We start from the raw sequence: 26,204 nt of genomic DNA, 5'->3' as shown, positions 1-26,204 counted from the left end.
CAAAAGGCTCACTTTGCAAGACAACTTAAGTAGTTATATTAATGATCTAACTCAGACAAAACATCAGGCTAATAGTGACTGGTCCAGTCCATAGTTGGTGAGCCCTGGAAGCTTAGCAAAAATCACTTTCTGAAATTATTCCTAGTTCACTTGTGAATATTTCACATTTTCAAATATGTGATGACAATTGCCTGAAGCTTTCCATATGTACCCTGAAGCAATTGACCAGCCCCAGAACCCTTTGGCACTGGGAGTTACATCCAATCCAATCTTAGCACTTGGTGTCTGGAATGGCTAATAATTTGATTCATTGCTTTCCTATCACCCTTTTTAAACCACACTTCTATGTCATAGTTCAAACCCACTCCCATCATTCGTTAGCCATAGCTATTGGTTAACAAATGAATTGCCTCATATTTCCACCAGTTATTTACTAGACATAGGTATACAAGGAATCAGAGGCATAGATATTTATGAGATTCTCAACTTACATCATCTTTCCTTAGCTTTAAGTCATCAATATTGAAGAAATCAAGCTTACTCAAGTTATAAACTTCGGTTAATTACTAGAATAAATGTAATATTTCTATTTCATTATTATTATTATTACAAATATGTAGCACTTTTCCTATGTTAAAGAGATCATTCTGACTTATTAGCTTAAATTATTGCTTCTTTGAAAAATTGTGTTCAGAGTGCTAAAATTTCAGACTTTCAAATGAATTTCCATAAACTATAAAAAAATAAATAAAGGATTGACTATATATACAACAAAAAAGTTTAACTTGCAAAACTTCATTGAGCTTTGAAAATATGCGTAACTATACTTATATTAAAATATATGTTTAGCCTTATCTCTAAATTTTTGCATTGTTTTTGTTGAAGATAGATATTATATAAAGATGACCTAATTTTATATTGTGTTATATTATATAAGCTTCAATATAACAGAAATGTTCTTTATTTGTGTTTCAGTTCCTAGATAGACATAAAGTTACTTAGAAGCCAATGTGAAGATTTTCCTGTATTTCAATAAATTCTTACACTATTTACATAATGTTGAAAAATCCCAAAAGTTCAAGAGATGGGCTTTTGCTTCCTAAGAGATCACTCATCTCTGATCTCTGGTGGCAATCAAACATCTGCTGAAATGATTCTCTCAATGGCTTTTGGATTTGAACTATTGAAGATTAGAATGGATGCTTCCCCTGGGAGTTTTCTTGGATCGCCCTGTACCTTACTGTCCACTGTTTGCTACAGTGAGTGAAGTTTACTCACTGACAATACATAGATACTGATCTTTGAGTCAAATGATTTATCTCTAAAATTCCATTTCTAACCTGAGAAGCCACTATTTGCCTCCAGGTTAAACACTCAATTACTTAGGGTTTACTAAGGTAAACTCTCTAAAGTCCTTTGTCACTCTAAGTATCACAGAGCTCACAGGCAGGCAATGTGAACTGTGGATCAGCAAAGCTTTTCCTAAATCAGCAGGGAGAGATTTCTATGTATAATTAGAGAAAAAAACAAAAATGGGGCAGATATGAGATATTGGGCCTGAATGTCCGCAGATTTCAGCAATTACACCCCTTTTTCTTAGAAACCAAGACTTGAAGCCCCCTAACTCATAGTAAATGAGCTGACTTCAGAGACGTGCCTGAAAAAAATAACAGGCTTTTAGCCAAACATCTCATTTGAACTGTCTGAATTCATTAAGCTTAGAGAACTGAATTGCAGGATCTTTTGAGAACAGATTTACTGTGTGATTCCTGCTCTAATTGCTGTTTCTGGCCAAAGTGAACAAGATTTTGGACTGCTGTAATCGTGGATTAGAGTTTAGCAATTTCATAATGCCTCTGTCCAGAGAATCTGTAGGATCATTATTTGCACCATTTTATTCTTCACCTTTAATTTTTCTGTAAGAATTCGACAGAAGGAAATCCAGATAAGATAACCAATAGATATGCAGTTGAGTCCAAAGTTAGGAGAATCTTTAATAGCCCAAAATAATTGACATTGAATGAGAAACAAAAACAAACAAAAACTCATAAACACAGACAATAGTTTAGTGGTTACCAGAGGGTAAGGGGGGTGGGGAGTGGGAGATGAAGGTAAGGGGGATCAAATATATGGTGATGGAAGAAGAACTGACTCTGGGTGGTGAACACACAATGGGATTTATAGATGATGTAATACAGAATTGTACACCTGAAATCTATGTAATTTTACTAACAATTGTCACCCCAATAAATTTAAAAAAAAAAATGAAAAGAAAACGTCATCAGCATCCTTAATATTCATGTAGGTTTAAGATAGAAATTTGAAAGTTGTAAGAGCTAAGATTCATAAGTCAGCACATCTGTTTGAAATAGATAAGACTTAACATAAAGTCAGGCTTTATGTTTCCCATAACCCTCAGTTTGTGAATGACAAGATATATGTAAACTTGGCTAAAATTAAATAGTACAGTCAGAGCTGAGCCCAGAAACTCAGACTCCTGATTACCACTAAAGTTTAAAATCCAAATGGAACAAGTGACCACAAATCTCCCTGCATCCCTAATTATCGAGCTATAAATAGATTAGACATCAGCACTAGGGAGAACTGCTTCTAGGTTTGGCATCACAAATAAGGGAAGCAAAAATTAACTTCTGATGATGTTAAGTCTGGATTGGTGATCCCTTTGCAGATAAGGTTTTAGACACACTCCTTATGCTGTGATTCTGGGCTTGCTCTAGGCAATTGGAGACTTTTCTGAAATACATAAATATCTGGGAGCTTATAGGCAGATATATAAATGCTTCAGTTTGAAACTTTATTAAATATTTTTAAAAAACACATTCGTAAATTATTTTTATAATAACTATTAGTGCTTTGTAATATTCAGAATGCCTAGTAGCATTTTACCAACCAAAATATAAATTGCCAACTGATTTCTAGTTGTAGTTCATTGTTAACAGTTGCATTAGGATAGTTTTATTGTGGCAAGAAAAAAATATGCCAAATGATGATGCCATTTTTTCTCATCAAATCCAAATTATTGGATATCCCATCAAAGAATCTAGTTGGTAGTTATTTGAAAAAACATCTAAGATATAAAAAAATGACCAACCCCCATATATAATCTAGAAAAGCAATTTCTGAACCTGAAAAAGAAATAAAGAAAAAACATGTCAAGTAATACGAGCTTGGATTTGTTGGGGTGGGAGAAAGGGGAATTTTGTGGTCCAATCAGGAGCACATTATGAATAAATTCTGTAGTTATCAGTGAGTCAGATCTTGTAAATTCGGTTTATTTTATTCTGATAGTCTCAGATCTATACCTGCTTAGCTTGAAGAAAGAGAACCTTATCGTGAAGTGTAACTAAATTAAAATGTATGGTCTCCAGCTTCTTCTTTCAGCATACGTCATAACCAAACTGAGTCCTCAAGGACTTTTATCCTGTGTCTCACTATGCCAGAGACATGTTTCTGTAGCCATAGATAGTGTTTCCTCTTGGAGTAAACACTCATTTCTTAGTAAAATATTTGGCTATTGATGCTTTCATCTGATAAAGAAATCAATGCTTAATTTATAATGCTAATTTAAGTTTCTTAGTAAGAGGCAGTTATCCTCTTTTCAGAAGATGGATGGAAGGAAAAAAGAAAGGAAAAATAAAATAAAACATTAAAAACTAAAGGGGAAAAAAAAAATCTCAAAGGGATGCTGTTATATTTACCAAAACCAAGATATCAGAAGATTAGGTCTGGTGAACTTGGCCCTTCCTTTTCTAGATTAGTACTGGAATAAAAATATCCATTAAAAGAGTGTGAGAGGTGACAAAAAAAAAAAAAAGTACTACTACTACTACTAATTCTACTTAGTCTACATAAAATCTCAGATAAATCCTAGACTCCATTTGCATTATTTTACCTTGTTGATCAAGGTGTGTCACACACAATCTAAAACAGTAGTTCTCAAGTAGGGATGGTTTTGCTCCCCAGAGGATATTTGGTAGACATGTTTTGCTGTCACTGTTGGGAGGATGATAATGTAATTTAGTGGGTGCTTCTAAATATCTTACAATGCACAGGACAACAAAGAATTAACATGCACTAAAATGTCAATAGTGCTACTATGGAGAGTTTGTTCTAAAGTTACCCAACATTTGTAAAGAATGTATTAAGAATGAGGGTGGGGACCAAATATGACTTGCAGGTACTTTATAATTTCTCTTATTCATACTGGACTGCACATTGTATGGGACAATGTAGAATGCATTGCCACTTGTGAAAAAAAAAAAAGTAACAGACTAGCCATCTGCCATCAGGTCTCCTAGAATATTGTATTTTGAGATATCACAAACATAATGCAAAAAATAGTATACCTTTTAAACCTATTAAATTTTATTTTCGTTTGCTTTTGATCTAACATTTGAAATTAATAGTTCTTTTCCCCCAATGCTCTAAATGTTAAACATGGTTACTTTATTTTTGATGTTTTCATTCTATTTTATTAAGGTGATATTAGAGTAAACTCATAAATACACATATCCAGCTACCATGCAAATATGTCATATATTTTCAGTCAGCATATGTCTTACTGCACAATTATATTTTACATTTCAAAATTTTACTTAACTTCATCTTACAATGGGATGGGGTAATGCTTATATGCATAGAAATACAATATGTATTAAATTATTGATATGTTAATATTTATTAATGTATCAACATTAATATTGATACAGTTGATAAAGGATGAATATTGTTTATGGAGTCAAATGAAAATCTGAATAACATTCTGAAAATTCTAAAATACTTAATCCATGTGCTATCCTGTGAGATATTTTCATAATTTTATAGATAACGTAAAGAGTTGATGTTTATTTTGAAAAGCTATCCTTATGCTATATGTTGCCTTATGCTTACTTAATATTCACATATATTCTTAAAAACTAGATTTTTTTCTAAAAATAAACTATATTTTTTAAAATGCTAAAAATTATCAAAGATATTAACAAAATCTACTGCTCTAAGTCCATCAAATAATTAATCATATCCTCTCACAACAAAACTACTCCTTCCTCCAGGAAACAAGGTATTGTAAGCAGGAGAGCTAAAAAGTGAGACCCCTGTTTTAAACTGTGGGAATGTAGAGATGGAGGCGGAAAGGCAGTTACTCCTCTGGATATCCCAGTCTATTCAGGAGATTTAAGCAGCAGAAGGATCACAGAAGATGGAGTAACCAGCTTGGCCTACAAGATTCCCAAATGTTCCACCAATGAGTTCACATTTGACCAGGATGTTTAACTAAGAAGTTGGCTACTTACAAAAAGCAGGCAGGGAGAAACGCTCCCAAAAAAAGAAGTGGATGCATTTAGGAGAAAGGGAATGCAGTTTCGGTTAACGAGCATTTTTTCAGTGCCTACTTTGCACATTTGCCAAGATAATATCTAAAAAAGATAATTGCTCCCTGCAGTCAGTGAGCACAGGCTTATGCTAATTTTCTTCATCTTTATAATCTATTCAGCTTTCATAATCTTATGCCTTCAAATTATAGTTTGAGCACACTAATTTTATTTATGGCAGTGAATAGGACAAGAGCTACTCCTTGAATTCATTTTACTAGTGTTGAATGTAAAGAATTTGAAACTACAATGTTGAATTTAAGGAGTTTGTCATAACATACATATTCACCCTTCCTCAAATTCTGTAATGATTTTCCTAGGCTAGAATCTCTCCTGTAGTTTGATTTCAAATTACATGTGTACATCCATGGTTTATTTTTCTCTCATTTAAAGCCCAGTGATTTGATGTTGCTTCTTTTTTGGCAATCAAAGGGGGAAAAATGTATAATATTCTTCTCAGTTTGATTTATATTTAGCAACAATTGCTAAATTTGAATAGGGCTTTGAAGTTTCAAACAATGAGATTTCCCTTATATCCTCATTTAATAAATTCCTTATACCAATAGTAAAGGTGTATTAACCAATAGAAGGGAATTAGAAAGGAAGAAAGGCAAAGCATTTATTGAATACTCTATTAAAAGATTAGACAATTTATGTTGCTTTATGTATATAATAAATCCATTGCCAATGACAAAAAAAAAATCCCTAATTAATAATGAATAATGATATTCAATCATCTTTATTCTCTTCCTGATTTTCTCAGTGATGGATGGCATCATTTACCAGATGGCTGACTAGGGGCAGGATTACAGTCTTGAATCTATGATTATCACATCATTCTCAGAGCAAACCAGAGTGTCTAAAACACGACCTGGAAGCAGATAAAAGTCTTCTGATAAGACAGCTCAATGTTCTAGCATTAAAATTCTAGGGTTTAAAGCTAATCATCTAGGAGTTTCACCAAGGGCATTAAGCAAAGGAAAACTACTAATTCATTCACATTTTCTTTAAAATAAACAACAGTTCAAATAAGTCCCTGTTGTTCATTTAAAATGAATTGTATGGCTATCATATAGGAAAATATGAATTAAGAATTTTCTATTTGTAATTAACATAAATATATGAACTTTTTAGTATATGGACTCACTAAACAGTGACATAGGACAAAGCTCAGCCAGTAAGGAAAAGAACTAGTACACTAAAAGTTTGATCAATGGAAACGTCTGGTTAAGTTAAGGAAACGTTTAACTTTGCTGACTGGCTTAATTGTTAATTGAATGCCATGTATTTAGTCTTCATGTGTTTAGAATAACATGTTTGGAATAAAATGGAAAAAATCAAATCATCCCACTTCCTTAAGCTTTCCTATAAGCTACTTAAGCTTTGCTCTAGTCGGCAGCCAGAGGAAAGCTTAGATTAAAAACCCGAATGACAAACAAGTAAAGAGGCCACATAACCTGCATTTCTAAAGTTAGAAGTATTTAGTGAATTATGACTACTGTGCAATATAGCCAGAATAGTTTCCCAAAGCAGCACAATGAGCTAAGAGCCAAAACATTTTGTTAAGAATTCGTGCAATCAAAGTTAAAGATAGTGTTAAGAAATACTTGATCAGCTGTTGAGTTACATAAATTGTTATGTTGAAAAGTTTGAAATTATAATTCTAACAATAGTTGTGTGTGTATTCAGCAGGCACATATTAGCATGAGAGAAGAATTCAAAATATGTTTTCATTAAAACAATTCCTCATATATTTTTCCCAAACATGTTTCCTTTTTGTGTGGGTGTTAACAGTTTAATAAGATTTGCACTGTGAAAACAAATAGACAGCACTGGATTGGAAAATCATTTTGGAAATAATTTGCTTGAATCTGTAAACATGTGTTACATTGGCGAGCACACTACAAAGGTTACAGTCAAGTTATGGGGTTGTGGGGAGCACAGCTCCCACTGAAGTGATGGGCATGATTATGGCGCAGAGATCCATCCAATAACATGTGTGTTTGTATCTAGAACAGCATGGGGAATGATTTTCCTTCCTAGCTTAAATACAGGCTTGGCCGTTCCTTCCTAAAATACATCATTTTTTTTTAGTATTTCACTGTTTTAAGAAACTTCATTAAAATATTTTCAATGCTATCCTATCTGGAAAATAGTGCTGACACACTTAAGATGAAACAATTTGGTATGTACCATTTTCATCCTGGTTGAAATAAAACAGGAAAGGTGGGCTTCTGGTTCCTGGTTGTCATCAATCTATTACTTTTACTAATGTCTGTATTTTAATTTCAACCAGAGATCTTGTTAGGTAACATATATCTGTACCTTATATTTTCTAAATAAATACAAAGTTTTCAACAAGGAAAGAGTTTTCTTTTTTCCTTCCTTCCTTCCTTCCTTCCTTCCTTCCTTCCTTCCTGCCTTCCTTCTTTTCCTTCTTTCTTTCTTTCTTTCTTTCTTTCTTTCTTTCTTTCTTTCTTTCTTTCTTTCTTTCTTTCTTTCTTTCTTTCTTTGTGTGTGTTTTAGCACCATTTTTGTGCTTTTTGTAATTTTCTTCCATTACTTTCGCAAATAACAGATAAGGAAAATAAATGACAAAGTGTCTGCAGCAGAGATAAGACTTTTAGCTGAGATTTTAAAATATTATCTTTCTTTTGCACCACGAATACAGCTTTGTTTGACATCTGTTAATTCTCAGAATTCTTTAAGGGGAGAGAGTATGCCTAGTGATTCTATTTAGCACCCTGAATAGATTTTGTTAATTGCTGCATGTAAAATTCTGTTTTCATCAAAATTAAGAGGTATCATTTGAAATTTTGACTCCTTAAAATCCAAACTTGGTCTTGGTAGGTACAAATAAGTTACTTGGGGTGGGGTTAAATGTTATTATTATTTTTAAGATTGAATTTATTGGCAGAAAAAGAAGGAAATATTAGGCTTGAAAACGGAACATCTAAATTTAAATATGAAAAAAACTTAAAATTTTTTGTTGAAAGAAATACACAATGTAAAGAAGAGAGTGAATGAGTGAGTATGAATGAGTGATAGAGAAAAGGGGAAACTTGTAAAACCTTGTGCCCTCGCTTCCACATGACTGTGAAAGTTTTCTATTCCATTTTTCTGGTTCTAAACCATCATTACTCTAGTGCATGTTGAGCAGTGTGGTGTGTCTCTCTAACTCCCAAGGCTCTCTTTTGTTTGGATCCCATCTCTCCAACTTGACATATTTTACTTCACCATTATAAGTTGTCAACTACCCTTAGGCTGGAGGCTTCTCTGTGCTCACTTCTCTACAGTTTCATGCATTCTTCAAAACCCAGCATAGGATCTTAACAAAGATCTCCTGGCAGTACTGTCTCTGAACACCTCACTTGGATGAAAACATCAAAGAGAAGTGTTTAGTTTCCTGAGGTAGTTCCAGTCACTTACACCAGTCTCCTCTATAGGATAAAACTTACTTAGTATACCTGGGATTAATTCCCAATCTGACCTTTTCCCATCCTCTCTCATTATATTCCTCCACGTACTCTGTGGTATTTTTACACCAGAAACTGTTCTTCCAGAACATATATTTTCCTCCTCTGTGCTTCAATTTATGCCATTTCCCTCAGAATGTGGGACTAATATGCTAATGTTTCTTGAGACTTTACTATGTGCCAGGGACTATGCTAAAGATTTTATTGAAATTTGTCATTTAGCTCCACAACAAGACTATGAATCAGTACTACTACTTTCCCAAATAAGAGATGAAGAAATTCAGGCATAGTGAGGTTTAATAAATTACCTCCTAAGTTACCGATCCACTTCTCTAAAGCAATAAATGTCTCCCTTGAGCCTTACTTCAGAACAAATAAAGTGCTAGGGGTGCAATGTCAATGGAACACATTTTGATGAACATGGCTTAAGATTTCGGTGATGTACACTCTTTAGAACATCCATTCTTTTTTTCTTGTTGTATCAAAAATTGATGCGTCTTTCAAGGCACAATTTATAGGTGATCTCCTCAGTCTCTCCAGTGAGAGTCTTGGCTCCATGCTCTGCATCACAATTGTCACACTGCCTTTCTACTTAAAGTAAGGCCCGTGACCGGCGTGATCAATACGGCCTGGAGTTTTCAGAAAGGCAGACCCTGGCTACACTCTGGAAGTACTAAATTAGTTGCCATTTTAATGAGAGCGAGCCATGGATAATTCACAGGCATTGCGATGTTTGAGAAGCAAAACACTAGATATTTATTTCTGCATTTAGTTATTCACAACAGTTAAGTATTCCTATATGCCTGATATTTTCCAAACAGAAGGCCCAGTGTGTTATTTATATTTGTCTTACCTAGAGTGACTAGCGTAATACTTCCCATATGGTTGCTACTCAGCACATCTTTACTAAATGTATTTATTAAACTGAGAGCAATTTCCATGGGAGTTATATCTTTATATGTCCTATAAGTCATAGAAGCCATATTCTCCTCTAGACTCTAAATTCTGGGGATGTAGTTATTAGATTTTTTCTAGTGAGTGCAGGATACAGAGTCTAATGTATCACCTTCACCGAAGGTATTTCAGTGAATAATGATGGAGTGTGGCACTGAGTAAATTAAGATGATTGACTATTGTATTGAAGAGAATATTTTAGAAATATAATTTTAATTTTAATTTAGTTAACAAATAGCTATACGAACTGATGTGTCAAGGAGTGGCATAACTTGTTTACAAATATTAACTTATGTTTACAAATATTATCACATTATGAAATGAGATTATATGGTAGAGCATATGTTAAATCAGTAAAGGTTGATTTGAGATTACTCATTCAATTCTAACATATGGTATAGCTCACCTACTTCAACTAGTTTTGTTGCACATGACCAACTACTGTGCCACGGTTGATATAAAAATGCCAGTGTTTAAGCAATTTTTATTTTTTTTCCTTTAATCATTATAAAATTCTTCCAAATTAATTGGAAATAAATATCACAGTAAATAATATGCCTGCTTGATATTAAAATAGAAGAGTATCAAGGTATAGCAACAGAAACCCACTTTCCATTTCAGAAGAGAAATACCCTGATAAATTCAGTTTCAGATTACATGTTTTACGCATTGATCATGTATGTACATGTGATTTTATATTTAAAGGGAGGAAAGATCCCCATCCGGTGGACATCACCAGAAGCCATAGCTTACCGCAAATTCACGTCAGCCAGCGATGTATGGAGTTATGGGATTGTTCTCTGGGAGGTGATGTCCTATGGAGAGAGACCATACTGGGAAATGTCCAATCAGGACGTAAGTATTTGTAGCCTATGAGTTATGGTTTCAGATTAAGAGATCAAGCTGTGCAAGGAAGTGGAGCATAATGAAACCAGGTGGCTCCCAGTTTGTGACATTGAAATAGAATACTTAAAAAATTAAATTGTTTCCAAATCTTGTGAGAATATTAATTGAGCTGATCTTATGGCTTTACATTTTTCCCTCAAGCAAAGGTTTAGAAATAAGACAAAATGAAGAACTTAATCGCAAAATGTAATGAAATAAGTACTAACAAGATAACTGATAGATATCAGGGAATGTTTGAAATATTTTTGCTACAAAATTGTTTCTATGTAACATTCGTTTGATACACATGTCTGCCATTGTTTGCAGATTTAATTAATACATCTATGACAACATTTTGTTTACGTAAATATAGTATTTCCTAAAATCAGACAGAAAACAAACAAACAAACAAAAATCTCTAGCAAGTTGTTTCTCATAATATATTAAAGTTGCACATGAATTTAGTTATACAAATTGAAGTCTCTGGATGGAAATCATAATCTTTAACTCTCTATTATAACTGTGATGTGATTTTTCAAAAGGATTTTTGTTTTTATAAGTTGTGTTTCGCTAATGCTTAGTACAAGGATGCTCTTGGCATATGGGATCAGCACTCAGAGATTTTTCTTTATGCTCAGCCAGAAACTGTGAGTACAATCTCAAAGATACATGAGAAGGAATGCTGAGATGCTTTTAGTCATTTCCTACTCACCACATATAAAATTGCTTTTAATGTATTTGGATATAAAAACCTTTTTGTACTTCTTCAAACAAGCTATTTTTTAAAATAGTAATGGGAACATCAGACTCACTTTTTCACATCTCTATTTTCCAAATTCTCTCTGTATCAGAGCGTCTCATAGAGTGGTCTCTGGGCCATTAGCTTTAGCTTGGCCTGGGAATTTGTAGGAATGCACATTCTCAGGCCTTACCCCAGAGTTATGGAATCAGGTTAGTCATCTGTATATTGATAAGTTCTCCCGGTGGGTCTGATATATCGTAAAGTTTAAAATCACTGCTTTACATGATTTAAAAATACTATTAAACTGATATTTAATTGTGCATCACATGAGCTTTTACCAAAGGACCTTACTATGATTTGGAAGGTACCATTTGAACTGTGGTGTAACAAAAATTGGTATACTATTTTTTTTCTGCATATATATATTCCACAAAACTCTGTATTACGAAATATAAAAATTTCTTTATAATTCATTGAATTTCTTATATGACAGAACATTTTTTTTATCTGAATCTGAAAAGTATCTTTACAGACTCTTCTAAATTCGCTTTCTCTCTCCTGAACTTCCTTTATATAACATTTTGGGGCATTAATAATATTTATTTCACAAGTTGTTATCTTTTTAATGAATTTAAAATGAGAACTTTTCCACTTAACTTTAAAATATTAATATTAGTGTGCCCTGCCCATGAAGACCTAAAAGAAGTACCACCTAAGTCCCGGGAAACTTTGCTTCTCACACAGGTAATTAAAGCTGTGGACGAAGGCTACCGACTGCCGCCTCCCATGGACTGCCCAGCTGCGTTATATCAGCTGATGCTGGACTGCTGGCAGAAAGACAGAAATGACAGACCCAAGTTTGAGCAGATCGTCAGCATTCTGGACAAGCTTATCCGGAACCCAGGCAGTCTGAAGATCATCACCAGTGCAGCAGCAAGGTGACACATTAGAGTTTGCATCCTGCACTCCTGCGCACACACGGAAATAATGTATTTTCTAGCTCCAAGGTGTTAATTTCCTCCTCCCCTCTTCCAGCTGCATCCTTTGATATTTATATTCCTCAAGATACTCCTATCTTGGTTTTTATAAGACAGACATGTTTTGTTTTTTGTTTTTTTCTATTTAAATCTTTCCGGAGGAAAGCTCATGCTATTTAATGATAGCGATGAAATTCTGAGTTATTTTTAACTTGCATCTTGACTACATGGGAGTCTATATTCAGGCTTATTTAAATCTCTGGAAAATAGGAACACGGTACACATAGCTTCTTAACTTCTTTTCACTGTCATCTATTAAAAAAAAAAAAAAAAAAGTCTCCTGGAGTGGTGAGGAATTTTAATGAAGTCCTAATTTATTCCACATTTAAAATAAAATTTCAAAAATAACAAAAGTGCTTCCAAAACATTGCACTGGCTAGGAGAATGCAATTTCCCCCACTTAATTAAATAAATATTTGTTCAATCCATATTGTGTGCCAATTGCATTGTTAGATACTATCAAGGATAAAACTAAGAGTAAAATAATGTCAATGTTCCCAGACAGCAACACAAATGATAATCCATCCTAATTATAATGCAATCCAGAATATATAATGTCCATTAGATTTTATGCACATTCTCTCCAGTTAAGAAACACTGAGTTCTCTTAATGGTTTTGAGGAAGGTAAATTAAAATGTACCAACAAAGTGTAATGGAAGAAATAGGTAAGGAGAGATGAATTTTGTCAGGGCCATATGAGAAAGAAGACAAGTGTTAATTTATTTGGTGCTTCTCCGAAAACTAACAGCAAAGATATCTGTTTGACTTAATGATTTATATTTTCATTTTATACATGAGAAAAACAATTCTTTTATATTTTGATGATGTATATTCTTGTAGGTAAATTATAGAATTTTTCGTAAAAGAACCTGTACTTTGTGTGCACATAAATCCATAGTATCACATGTATAAATACTATATAATAATGACGTAGTGTGACTCACATGTAAAAGGTATAATATAATGCCTTATTGGAAGTTTTCTTTTTTTGCACATCTTCTCTCTTTACTGACAATCACCAAGAGTTAGGACTTTCAGACTGATAGACCATTTGCTAATGTACTTTATGCTAGAGTATATTATTTTGTACCTTAATAGGAATCTTTATGGTTCTGTTTTTACACTGTATTTGAGTACGATGAATATGAGGAATCTGAAGCAAAGTCTAAATATGAGTATATAAGAATTATAGATTATTTGTTGGAAATAACATTTCCAACACTAAGTTTGTCTTATAGATATAGCTTTAGTAGATAAAACTACCCATAACTTACCCTATAAGGATGAATCTCTGTTCTAAACTTCATAGAGAGTGACTACGCAGACTCTTGAAAATCCACCTGACAATTTAACAACTAACAGGATAACAAATGTGTCCTTTCTTGGGCCATATGGTCCTCATTTTGCACCCTGAAGCCATTTCTTTTCATCTTCACTCAATGGCAGCCATAGCAAAACAAACAAACAAAACAAACAAACAAACAAACAAACAAACAAAAACAACCAACCATATTTTCAATTCTTCCCATATCATAAAAAAAGATATTAAAACCATTTCCATAGGATGATATTAGCAATATAAAGACTAACTCATATAATAGGATTTAGGAACATTAAACTCAATTTTATGTGAAAAAATATTCTTAATATCAGATCATATTATGTCAGGATATGTCCTAACATCCAAATTTTAGTACACTTCTTAAATTCACTTTTTCCATTCTTATTGAAATACATTTAATATACTTTCTCCTAATATATATTCTTTAATACCTGAAAAAAATTCCATATGTTTTGTCACAACACATGTAATTTCAGGGAAAATATAAGTATTTTTCTAAAAAAAATCCATTTTAATTTACTAAATATAATTTTTTTGGAAATTATTTTTATATAATTACTCATTGCCATTAAAATACACAACAGGGCAGATTGTGTCATTATGGTTTTATTAGCAACAACCTCAAGTGGTCATACAACAGTGTCAAAAAATCTTTTTCTTAAGAAAATTTTCTTTCTCACTTTTCACAATGATTATTTCATTCTTTTTCATAACTGATTAAACTCATTCCCTTTCACCTTTAATTTTCCATTGATGACTTTGCCACATACTTTATTGAGAAAATACAAGTTATTAGATGGGAAATTCTAGCAGCAAAAATAAAAACTTCCTGGTTCTTCTACTCATACAGTTTATACTTCTTTCCTCTAATTTTGACAGAGGAAGAGAGGAAGTGTCCCTCCACTTGTCAGTGACAAATTCTTTCTCTCTCTCCTACATATCAAGACTCTTTCTTTCTGCAGGGTCATTGTTATAGAAATACATTCAATTGTTTCTTAAATTTCCCTGGTGATAAGAATCACTGGGAGAACTTATTAAATGCACAATGTATAACTATCTAGGTCTTTACCAAGCTACTGACTCAGAATCTCTAGGAAAGTGGACTGGAATGTGGATGTTTGATAAAAACTCCAGGTAATTTTTATCATTAAGTGAATTTAACAGATTCTGTTTGTCAACATTACCTCTGTGAGTCCTACATCTCTGCCAACTACTTCCTTCTTTTTCTACCATTCACAGCCGAACTTCTCAAATAAGTGTTCCATAGACATCTCAAAATTAATATTCTGCAAAAGTATCTGTTCATTTTCTCCAGCTAGCCTCATCCGTCCACTGTCTTCCTATTTTGTTGAGTACACTAGCACCTATTCTTCTGACGAATCAGGATTAGACCAAGTCTTGGCACCACTTTCTTGCCCTCCATGCTTTGATCTAGGTGATCACTGGATCAACATGATCCAGCTACAAACACTGTCTTTCCACTACAAACACTCTCTTCTATGACGTTTTCCACTTCTGCAATAGACCACTGCAAGAGCCCTCTAACATGCCCCTGCTTCCATTGTTGCCCTGCTCCAAGCACCTTTTCATATAGCCTTGAGAATTTCATTATCAAAATATACAGAGGGTGCCAAAAACATTTATACACATTTTGAGAAAGGAAAAAACTGCATTAAAATTGTAATATAATGAATGACGCTAGCAATCATTTGATTAACGCCACCTTTTGAGCCAATGTCATTCTACACATTGCTACCGTAATTCAATTCAACTGTGCAAAGTAACACATACCGTTTTTCCCCCAAAATAAGACCTAACCCAAAAATAAGCCCTAGCGTGATTTTTCCAGATGACATCCCCTGAACATGAGCCCTAATGCGTCTTTTGGAGCAAAAATTAATATAAGATCTGGTCTTATTTTCGGGGAAACATGGTAGATGACATCTCTTAAAATGTATATGGTTTTTTTGGCACCTTTGGTATATGATATAATTTTGGTCACCTGTTTGTACCCAATCTTGATTCCCATTACACTTAAAAAAAAAAATCTAGACTCCTTTTGATGATTTAAATTGCTATGCTTCTCCAATGTCATTTCTTTTATTCAAGTGTTTATTAATTTTCCCAACAACTATTTAGTATATGCCAATCTACTATGTGCTAGGCATGGGTAGAATCTAGAGAACAGTGAAGAAGACAATGTGGTCTCTGCCATCCTGGAGCTGAAATTATATAAGATGTACAATGCACAATAGTCAAGTACAGGTTATAGAAATAATTAAAGAGATGGTTGTGATAGATAATAAAAGGGTGGTTGGAAAAGAGCCAGCCTTCTGAGGAGCTGATATTGAGCTGAGTCCTTAAGAAAGGAAAAGAGACACTTGTTTAAAGAACCCTCCCACCCACCCCTAATCCCCCCACCCCCCTAAAACATAATCTTGGCATAAGAATAAGAAACTGCAAATGAGTTTGGAGGGCTCTAGGAAGTGGCAGAAGAGCAGTAAGGAAAGGAAGAGTCTGTCATGAGTCTGAGAAGGCAACTAGAAAGTAGCCAGACACTTTAGCTTCCCAGGCAGGCCATGGTGAGGACTTTTGAATTTGAAATGCATGAGGAATCCATTAAGTCATTCGAAGCAGGGAAATGACATGATTTTATATGCACGACTCGCTTTTGCAGGGAGGGGCAAAAATGTGAGGAGAGCGGTATTTCAACCTTTCAAACTGCACCACTTTCACTTAAACAATACTGTAAGCTCAGTGGCCAACTTCTAGTTCCTTCTGAAAGCCAAGGTGTTTCAGATATGAAGACAGTAGCACATTCTGTTCTCTTGTCTTAGATTCTCCTTGGCATCCGTCTTCCTTCAAGCAGTAGCTGCTACATCTTGTGTTAATTGAGGCATTCTCTGGCAACACAACTTAAAGGCTAGCGCTTTTATAGAGCACCATTTTCTTGCTCATCACAATTTTAATTCTGTTTTGTGTGTATATTCCACCTTGAATGGCTTGCATTTAAACATGGGAAGAAAATAAATGTTAAGAAATACTTTAATATTCCTCAGAAAATCATTATTTGAGCAAAAAGACAAGGTGTTCAGGATTCCTGAAGGAAGGATGAGTTCAGTTTTAGCTTTGGGATTCCCTGGCAGTTGTATGGTGGATGAGATTTCTATAGTCAGATTACAGGATAAGACCATACCAGGGTAGGGAAACACTACGGAAAAACAAACAAACAAACAAAACAAAACAACAAAAACAAAACAAAACAAAAAAACAACAACCCAGAAAACAAAAACAAAACAAAACAGGACACACACTAACATAGGATACTTCCAAAATTGCTTTGCATCATACAATTCTTCTGTAATATAAGATAAAAAAGAAAATTATGGAGAAAAATGCTGATAGATAATTTCATCAGATAATGGAAGATTGAATGTTATCTCTAGAAATTTGGATTTTTGTGCATGAGGAAAAGGGGAGCCATTGAAGTCACTTAAGTGATATATTGCACTGTACCTATGGAACAATTCTCTGGCAGCTATACCTAAGCAGGGCTGGCAGGAAAAAAGTTCATAGCAAGGAGTTAGGAGGTGATTTCAGCATATAAGAAAGGGCTTATGCTATCGTAGAGCAGAGGAAATAAAAAGAAAGGATGAGAATTCAGGAAGATTTACTGATTACCTGCCATGGTCACTAATGAGATGTGCAGAGTGACAGAGAAAGTACCCGAGAGTACTTCCAGGCTCAAGGTAGAGGACCAAGAGAACAGAGCTCTTACTGACAGTCCTAAGAAGGGCAGAAGGAACAACCAACTACGAGGCACATCAGCCTCCTGGACACAATGAGACCGAGTCCCACAAGAAGTGGGGAGTTCAAATCTCAAGCTGGGGAAGACATTAAAATTAAGTCTAGGCATACAATTTAGAGCATTCTCTCTGTAAAGATAATAAAAGGAGCCACAGTCAGAAACATGTTTAGCAGGTACAAATCTCAATCTAGTAATGCTGGTTTTTACCACAAATGCATTCCTTTTAATTTGTATGAAATTATTATATTTCTAATGGAAGCTTTCATATCCCATGGATTATTAGGAGTCTTTAATCTATGAGTAGCGGAGGGTGTTGGTTCACATAGGTTGACACTGAAATGTCCCTCATCCCAGTCTGCCAGAATGCACTTTCTCCTTGCCAGTTCTGTGCTGCCCTGGGGTCCAGGGATCTTTTTAAAGCCTCTAAGCACCGCAATACTTAGTCCAGAAATCACTAATTCAAATGTTTGCAAGAGCCAAGAAGCTAATTGAAATGAGTGAATGTTTCTCTCATATATGACAGGGTGTGATGGTAGCCAGTGGATATTTCAGTTTCCTTATTAGGAGATTGTAGAGCCAATCAATGCCAATGGATGGCAATTCTAGAAGGAAGAAAGTATAGAACATAGTTCCCATTGAATGACATTAACCCATTGCACAGAATCCAACTCGAAAAGAAAGAAAATTGTCTCTATTTAGAGCTTTGGAGAATGTACCAATTATAGAGCTGAAGAGTATGAAAGAGTAGGTAGAAACAATCAAGGGTTAGGAATGAGACTTAGACCAAAAAGCAAAGAATTTTCCAAAGTGAATACAATGAACTGTGTTATTAAAAGCTGCGAAAGGCTGAAGAAAAAAAAAGACAACAGGAAAAAACTTACAGTGAAACAATGAGAAGGACATTGGTTTCTTTTTAAGAGAACTACTTTGATTCTTTTAGAGTGATAGATGATATACAAAATTTTAAAAGGTTTAGTTATAACTGGATGATGAAAAGGAAAAGGCAATGTGAAAATACTGCTTTTGAGAAATTTAGAAAAAAATGAAAAGTATAATCATAGTGCACATGTGTAAAAGAATAAAAATAAAGTTCCCTCACTTTAAGAAATTTTCTTAAAGTTCTTGATAGAAACTGGCACTATATAAATAAATAGAAAATGGTCTTACAGTGACAAATTTTCTTACTTTACAACACATGCTTTTGTTATACATAAAAGAGAAATAAGCACAATTCATTTTTTAAAAGAAACTATTTTAATAAATTAGCTTGATTACTTTTATGAATGTAGGTAACTTAAAAATTAAAAAAAAAACTAATAGAAAAAATGAGAGATGAATTTGTTATCTATTCAGGCTGTAAGATACCCTTTTTATTTTTTGATATATACATACACACACACACACACACACACACACCCATGCACGTGTGTGTGTGTGTGTGTGTGTGTGTGTGTATGTGTGTGACTTGTTCTTTAAATCCATAGCATTTTCACACTTCAGGTCATTGGATTATTCAATACTGTTGTAAATTTGTGGAATCTAAATTCTTTGTATAAAGACTTTAGTAATATATTTAATATATTTAGAATGAGGTTCTGAAGAGCCAGATGTACTTAATGTCATTGAAATGACTTTAAATATATTGTTTCATTGTATTAATCGCTAACTTTGAAGGGATTTCTTTTTATTAACTCGCAGGATAAATAGAAAAAAATAAGCAATACTCACAATTTTCCCTGTTTATGGCTTTAAATTAGCATTAATAAAATGCTTCTGATCTCTAAGAGTACATAATAAAATTATTTTAGAGAATAACTGCTGTTTTGACAAATGTATTCTTTAAGAGTAGTCTAATGACAAAGAAACATTCTGTTTCTCCAAATGACTTTGACCTCCAATTCTGAAACTGACACGGTGATTTTCGTCACTGAACAAACACGATACTGAACATTTTAGAGGAAAGCAAATATGCCAAATACCCAGGTGATTTTTCTTTTAATATTGAAAATCAAAAGTCAGTAATTTTGCCATTGGGAGGAATTAAACCTGTAATAGCTATAACTGCTAAGATTTTTGTCCTTAAGGCCTAGAGATAATTAAAATAAACACAATGACTGTACTTCTCCTTAATGTGTCATTTATATACTAGTCTCCTGTTGGGAGCTATATATACTCAAAATTATTTTTAGTTACTGATGACAAATTAAATTCTATTTGAATTTTTAATGTTAGAGATAAAAAGATCAAGATCATCATAAATCCACATTTTAAAAAAATTGGCAAATACAAGCTTTTCTCCTTGAAATACAATAAGTATTTCATTTGAAGTAAAATTAACACTAAACTATAAAAGATATTGCAGAATTATATTACTATTTTCAGATAATAATAAAGGTAGATATACTTTTGTTTTTAAAAATGACTTTAGAGTTAATATTGTATGTTCCTGAAACTATTCACAACAACAGAATAAAGTTAATAATTATAGTGGTATAGCATTATCTCCCCAGTATTATTGATAGCTGCTTCTAGTTTCAGTAAGCATCTACTTATTCATTCAAAAATGTGTATTAATCATTATTTTTAATACATGAAAAATAAAGCATTCAGTAAACCAAAAGGAATCTTATGTTACAAAATGATAACTGAACATTCAGTCAGAGGGATTTAGAATTCTAATGCAATATGAAATAAGGTCATTTTGAGTGATATTCTTGGGAATGGCAGTTATTTCTTGATATTTGTTCCCCAGTGTCTGGGGCTAATTTATATGAAACCATTTATGGATAAAATAGGACCTGATGGGAAGAAAATAAATGTATACCTCTTTAATGCAACAGTCTGAAAATCCATAAAAGAATAATTCACAAACCAAAATACAAGGAGGGAGAGAAAAAGGGAGAAAAGTTATGTTTTTGCTTCCCCTGAGCAAACATGTAATTTCCATGATTTCTTTTTAATGACTGCGGTCTGCAGCCAGTAGGTACTGATTTATGAAAAGCTGTAAAAGATCAGGTGGAACTCTGCAGGACATCGTTTACAGCTGCACGGATTGAAATCTATCTAATTTGTCTAGTAAAAGTGTGAGCTCCTGGTGCACATCACCCAGCCTATAAATTTCCCCTTCAGACCCAGTGTCTGGGGTTGGGTCTAAAAAAACGCCAATGCCTGCAGCTGCTCAAAAAGCCCACATTCCCTGGGTGCGCGTGAAGAGACATCACAGGCTCTTCACAGTGAGAGACAAATTCCTATCCATTGATAAACTCTCCAGATGTCCTCTCGGAGGAGGAAAGGAACCAATTTTTATTTGAATTCCCTAGAGAAATCCTGGAAGTGGAAAAATGATACTTTGCAGGGCTGGTTATTCTGAGGTCACTGGCATTAAAATTAGGTCATTCTTTGTCTTCGTTGTACTTTGATCCAAGTAATAAACAGAAAAACTCAGTTGGGGTCAATTTAATCCCTAATCCACTCGTCCTGTTCTATTTCAATCTTTATTTCTCTAAATATTTCAATCAATTTTCTCTAAACTCTTGTGGAGTCTTGCTATAGTGTTGAGTTTAAAAATACAAACCATTTTGAATTGAGAAGAAAAAATTCTGCATTTTGCTATTAGGCACACTTCATAAATATTCTGAATACATGTCCTGGGGTTTGATTCTTCATACCCACAAACCCATAAATAAAAAACTATTGCTATTCATAAGACCAAGAGTCAACAAGAGTCCACATTAGATTCTATGCTACAGCTACTGGAAAAATCCAATCTCTCTCTCTCTCTCTCTCTCTCTCTCTCTCTCTCTCTCTCTCTCTCTCTCTCTCTCCCCACACCTGTAGATAGTTTAATATTGTATTGTCTTCTTTCTAGGTATAACTTCATTTTTCTTATAAAATTTTGTCACATATGATTTAACGTTATGAATATCAATTTTGTTTACTGATTTGATGACTTAACCAATGGATCTAATGCTATATTTAATGCTGGTTAGTGACAAAAGCCATTTCATTCATGATAGCCAAGCTAAAACAACCCAAGAATATCATGTAAGTTCTGAAACCTGGGTTATATATCTATCCATAATTCCTCAAGTTCTTAGGAAAAAAACAAGAGTTTCAATTATTAAAATAAGTATTTTTTTCTTGTTCAGATGATTTAAACAATCATATAAAATTTATATACGTATACATTTATTTATTTTATATATATAATTCTCTTTTGGAACATATATATGTATATATATGTATATGTATATATGTATATGTGTGTGTGTGTTCCAAAAGAGAATAATTTATAAAATATTATATTTATATTTTGTAGGGTTTTTTTCATATTTCTAAAGGAAAGAAAATTAATACTTTGTAAAGTAATGCTTAATTTTTATTTCTTTCTGCCATTTTTAAAAAATAATCTCTGAGGGTTAGTTAAAACTAAACCATAACACATAAACATAAATTATAAACACTGTAATTTTAATTTATAATTAAAACATTTTAGATAGAGGGGACTGAAGTAGTTGAGTTTAGTGTAAGGGAAAGAAAGCTGAAAAGTTCTCCACTTTCAGCTGTCCTCCACTTTACAAATGACTGTGCCAGGGAGGGAACTAGCTATTGATCTATATTTTCCATAGAAGATGAATATATAGGCAGAGCCCAATGGTCAAATTTCCATTTTTTCTTAAACTCAGCATTAACGTTTGACCATTTTTATCAAATAAATGTAATGTATCTCCATCAAGAGTCACATAAATATTTAATTTACACTCATCTCATGTGTCCCCAACAACAGCATACATGTCTAGAGAACGATAGAAAATTATCTAGATATGAGACTCTTAACCACACACTTAGCATGTTTCTTATATATCCGGAAGTGAGCTGAAGAAATTCATCAATAGTAACAGAAATATCCTAATTAAAAATTATTTAAATATAGGTAGAGCTGGCATATTTATGTACTTCCTTCACAGAGAAATTTTCTCATGAGAACATATCCCAGATAATAATGAGTGGTTGGTATTCACACATAAATCATAGTATGGTTTAATTGTATCTGGATGGTTCATTTTGCTCTTATTTCATGCTATTTCTAAAAACATTACTGGAATCAGTAGCTTAAAGAGCTAAATTCATTTCTAAAATAAAGATAAATGCATGTCAATATATTCCTCATTCGCTTTGGTGTCTTCTGAAAACTAATTCTAACTGTTGAACTTAAACATTTCAAATGGTGGGTTTCATTGAGACAAATTATTAGTTTTCAATATACTTATAAACAAATGAAGTTCTAGTTTTAAAAACCCTAATATGGGGCACTTACAATAATAATTTTAAAAACTTTCAAGAGCTCAATGCTGATTAAATTCAACTATAGGATCATAAAACATGAAAGATTCTGAATGACAACTCTGAAGAGTTAAAATCTAAATGTATCTTCTCAATTGTAAGATAAAGATTAGTTTATGACACCTTTGCAGGACATTTGGTCCTCTCCAAATGTCCATGGAGCTTTTTGGTTCATACCAAAAGGATCCTAGAAATCTGCTGACAGATGAATGCATCACACATCAAGAGATCCCATCCTCGACCTGTCCCCTGCATTTTTCTCACTGTAACAGGTTCTTCCTCAGTATGCATAGTTAGCATAGATCCTGTGCTACTGTATGATTCGAACTCTGACCCACCTATCTAACCCCATATTCTATTACCAGCTAAGCTACTGAGGTAAGAAAGGTTATTGGCAATACAGACTCAGCACAGTTATTGGACCAAGAAAACATGATAGTATGTATTAATCCTGTAAACAAAAGTATAAATAAATGTTATGGTCTATTTTAATCAAGGGTCATTTTTAGGAAAAAATCATAGAGAGGACAATTAGTTGTCTACCTGCTGACTGGTCCCAGTCTCATGAGTTAAAGACCATTAGAGGGGTCACTAAGAGCTGTAAAACACAGACCAAGGGCAGCTCACCAACAGCTACTGCTTTGGGCTCTTCAGGGATGAAAACATGGTCTCTACCATTTCTTTTCAGTCCCTTTCATTCACTAGATCTTGCAGTTGGTACACAATAGATCAATGTTTAGGCCTGTAATTATGTAAAACAATACTAGAAGTTCCTTTTATGCTGATTGTATTGTGCAGTATTAATCATGATCACAATCAATCTCTCTCTCTCTCTCTCTCTCTCTCTCTCTCTCTCTCTGTATAAAATGAACTCCATTTGGTGTTGTCACATATGCGAGGATTTCATTTATTGTTACTCACTACTTTTTTCCATTCCTTTCGTAATTTTTATTTTTGATGACATTTGTGACATTATTTAAACCTGTGCTTACTTTATGTCCTGCTGAAAGTATAGTCTAGGTTGTTCCAACTGTGTTTTAGACAGCAACTGTACAATGTCTGCAAATATCCCATATGGCAGGATTTAATAGGGGAAACCAAATCCATCACCAAAGCAGACAACAAATTATTCAGTGTGTCATGTCCGCTATAATGATATCCTAAATTACCACCATCTTTGTTAATGGTTAAACAAATTAAATTATCAAAGTATGTATGGATATACGTATGCATCTCCCTGGCAAAATTTCAGTGATTTAAAAAGCAGTTGTGAGTGGAGAAAAGAAGCGCTGAGACAAGACAATTCCACAGTATTCTTGCAAGTTGCCCATTCCAACAGATGAAGTCTTCATAGCAGATAAATTCCACAAACAAACAGGAACAACACGTGAAGTCTGAAAGTTCCTGCTGATGTTGATGTCAAATTTGACTTCCATCAAATCCGCTGACTCCTGATCTTTCTCCCTTTGGTGTTTCTTTTCTTGCAGGCCATCAAACCTTCTTCTGGACCAAAGCAATGTCGACATCACCACCTTCCGCACAACAGGTGACTGGCTTAATGGGGTCCGAACAGCACAGTGCAAGGAAATCTTCACAGGCGTGGAATACAGTTCTTGTGATACCATAGCCAAGATTTCCACAGAGTAAGAAAAAAGTTCTTAAGACTACTGAATGATTCTGAACTTTCTGTTGAACATACATGTTTTGGATTAATGTGTTATCAATATTCGTTGAACCTATGAGATACCAGCTGTCTCCTGTAACTGCTGAGCTGGGTACTGGATCCCTCTTTGTAAATGACACCATCTGGATTCTGTATTGATACATTTTCTTCCCTCACAATAGTTCTCATAGTAGGTGTCTTCACTGAATTATGACCTCCTTTAATAGACCCAAGGAGTCTATACATATCCCCACAGACTCAAACTCCTAACTGAAAACATAAGCAGAGATAGCACAATTATTAGTATATTCCTGTATTTGTATTTTTTCTACTATTTTTAACAAAGCCTAACCTCCGTGTAAAAGGAAAATTGAGAACAAAGTGGATAAACTGGTACTGTGTTTCTCCAAAAATAAGATCTACCCCGAAAATAAACCCCAGTTAAGATCATCGGTCAGACGGAGGCATTTAGTACATTATGGCGATGTTCCAGAAGAAGATGAGATGACTGTATTTGAATAAATGTAGATTGTTGTACATGAAAAAATAAGATACCCCTGAAAATTTGCTCCGTCTTTTGGAGCAAAAATTAATATAAGACCCGGTCTTATTTTTGGGGAATCACGGTATACAGGGAAACAGGCTAAAGTCTAAAAGTAATTTTCACAGCTTCTAAATAAACGTCATCATCTGTTATTGTGTGTCTACTCTGTGAAGGATAACATGTTTGAAAATGAAGTTATAAATCGGTTTAAGACATGACTATTGTTTTCCTTGAAAGATTTATACTCGGTTTGAAAATACTAATGTGCATAATTAATAGGGCTTTGTATGTCAAATCCAAAAATAATTAAGTATAATAGGCTGTATTTTTTAGACATGGCTCATTTGATAATAGGAATCTTTTGATATGAGAAATCCACAGGCTTAAGGAAGGGGGGTTTATCAAGTGAATTCAGTGAATAATCCATAAAATTCAGCACCATTCATAAGGCCTGGTAATTGGGAACTGGCAGTGAAGTCTTGGAAGCTATATTTTTAATCTCTCTGTGAATGAGAGTCAATTTACTTCAATTCTTAATGCATCATTTTTCTTCTGTTTTACAGTGACTTTTTCTGTACTCCCATGCATATAGCTAAAAATGCCTTCCTCTGCTCTAGGTCACACAACTTTCGTGTGCTACTCAACTGACCAGAGCTGAACTGTCTTAACTCTAAGTCCTCAGGAGAAAATTCTGATGGGTTCAGTTCTGTTTGTAGATTGGCACCTTTAAAGTCATATGGTGGCCATAGTATAATCATTTCTGTTCTAAAAAGGTGAGGTATGATAGCACAGATTGGCCTCTAGGAGCCCTTTCCTGAAGGTAGAATAGAAAACTGTTCTAAAGAAAGAAGTTTTGTGTTGAACAGCTACACAAAAAGTTGTCCCCAGTTTTGTAGCTTGCAAGGTGTGTTTGGAAACTGTTTCCTTCTCTGTTTCAGTCTTGTATCTTTCATCTTTGTTACTTTACATAAACTATTGCCCTCAAGTTCCTTTACATCTTAACCTCTCCTACCAATATT

The 26,204-nt window shown here is 33.8% G+C and overlaps 1 protein-coding gene across 2 annotated transcripts in view; it reads left to right on the top strand.

Annotated features, from left to right (window-relative positions):
- EPHA3 (EPH receptor A3) overlaps positions 1-26,204 on the top strand; it is a 350,067-nt gene that overhangs the window by 315,399 nt on the left and 8,464 nt on the right. For both annotated transcript variants that reach the window (XM_074333229.1, XM_019745445.2), the window contains exons 14-16: positions 10,526-10,675; positions 12,192-12,385; positions 24,466-24,621. In XM_074333229.1, coding sequence (XP_074189330.1) covers positions 10,526-10,675; positions 12,192-12,385; positions 24,466-24,621 — 500 coding nt within the window. The remainder of the gene's footprint in view (positions 1-10,525; positions 10,676-12,191; positions 12,386-24,465; positions 24,622-26,204) is intronic.

The sequence above is a fragment of the Rhinolophus sinicus genome, linkage group LG01 (assembly GCF_036562045.2).
Source record: "Rhinolophus sinicus isolate RSC01 linkage group LG01, ASM3656204v1, whole genome shotgun sequence".
In the NCBI taxonomy this organism is placed as follows: Eukaryota; Metazoa; Chordata; class Mammalia; order Chiroptera; family Rhinolophidae; genus Rhinolophus; species Rhinolophus sinicus.
The sequence above is the reverse complement of the archived record's forward strand: the minus strand, read 5'-3'. Positions and strand labels throughout refer to the sequence as shown.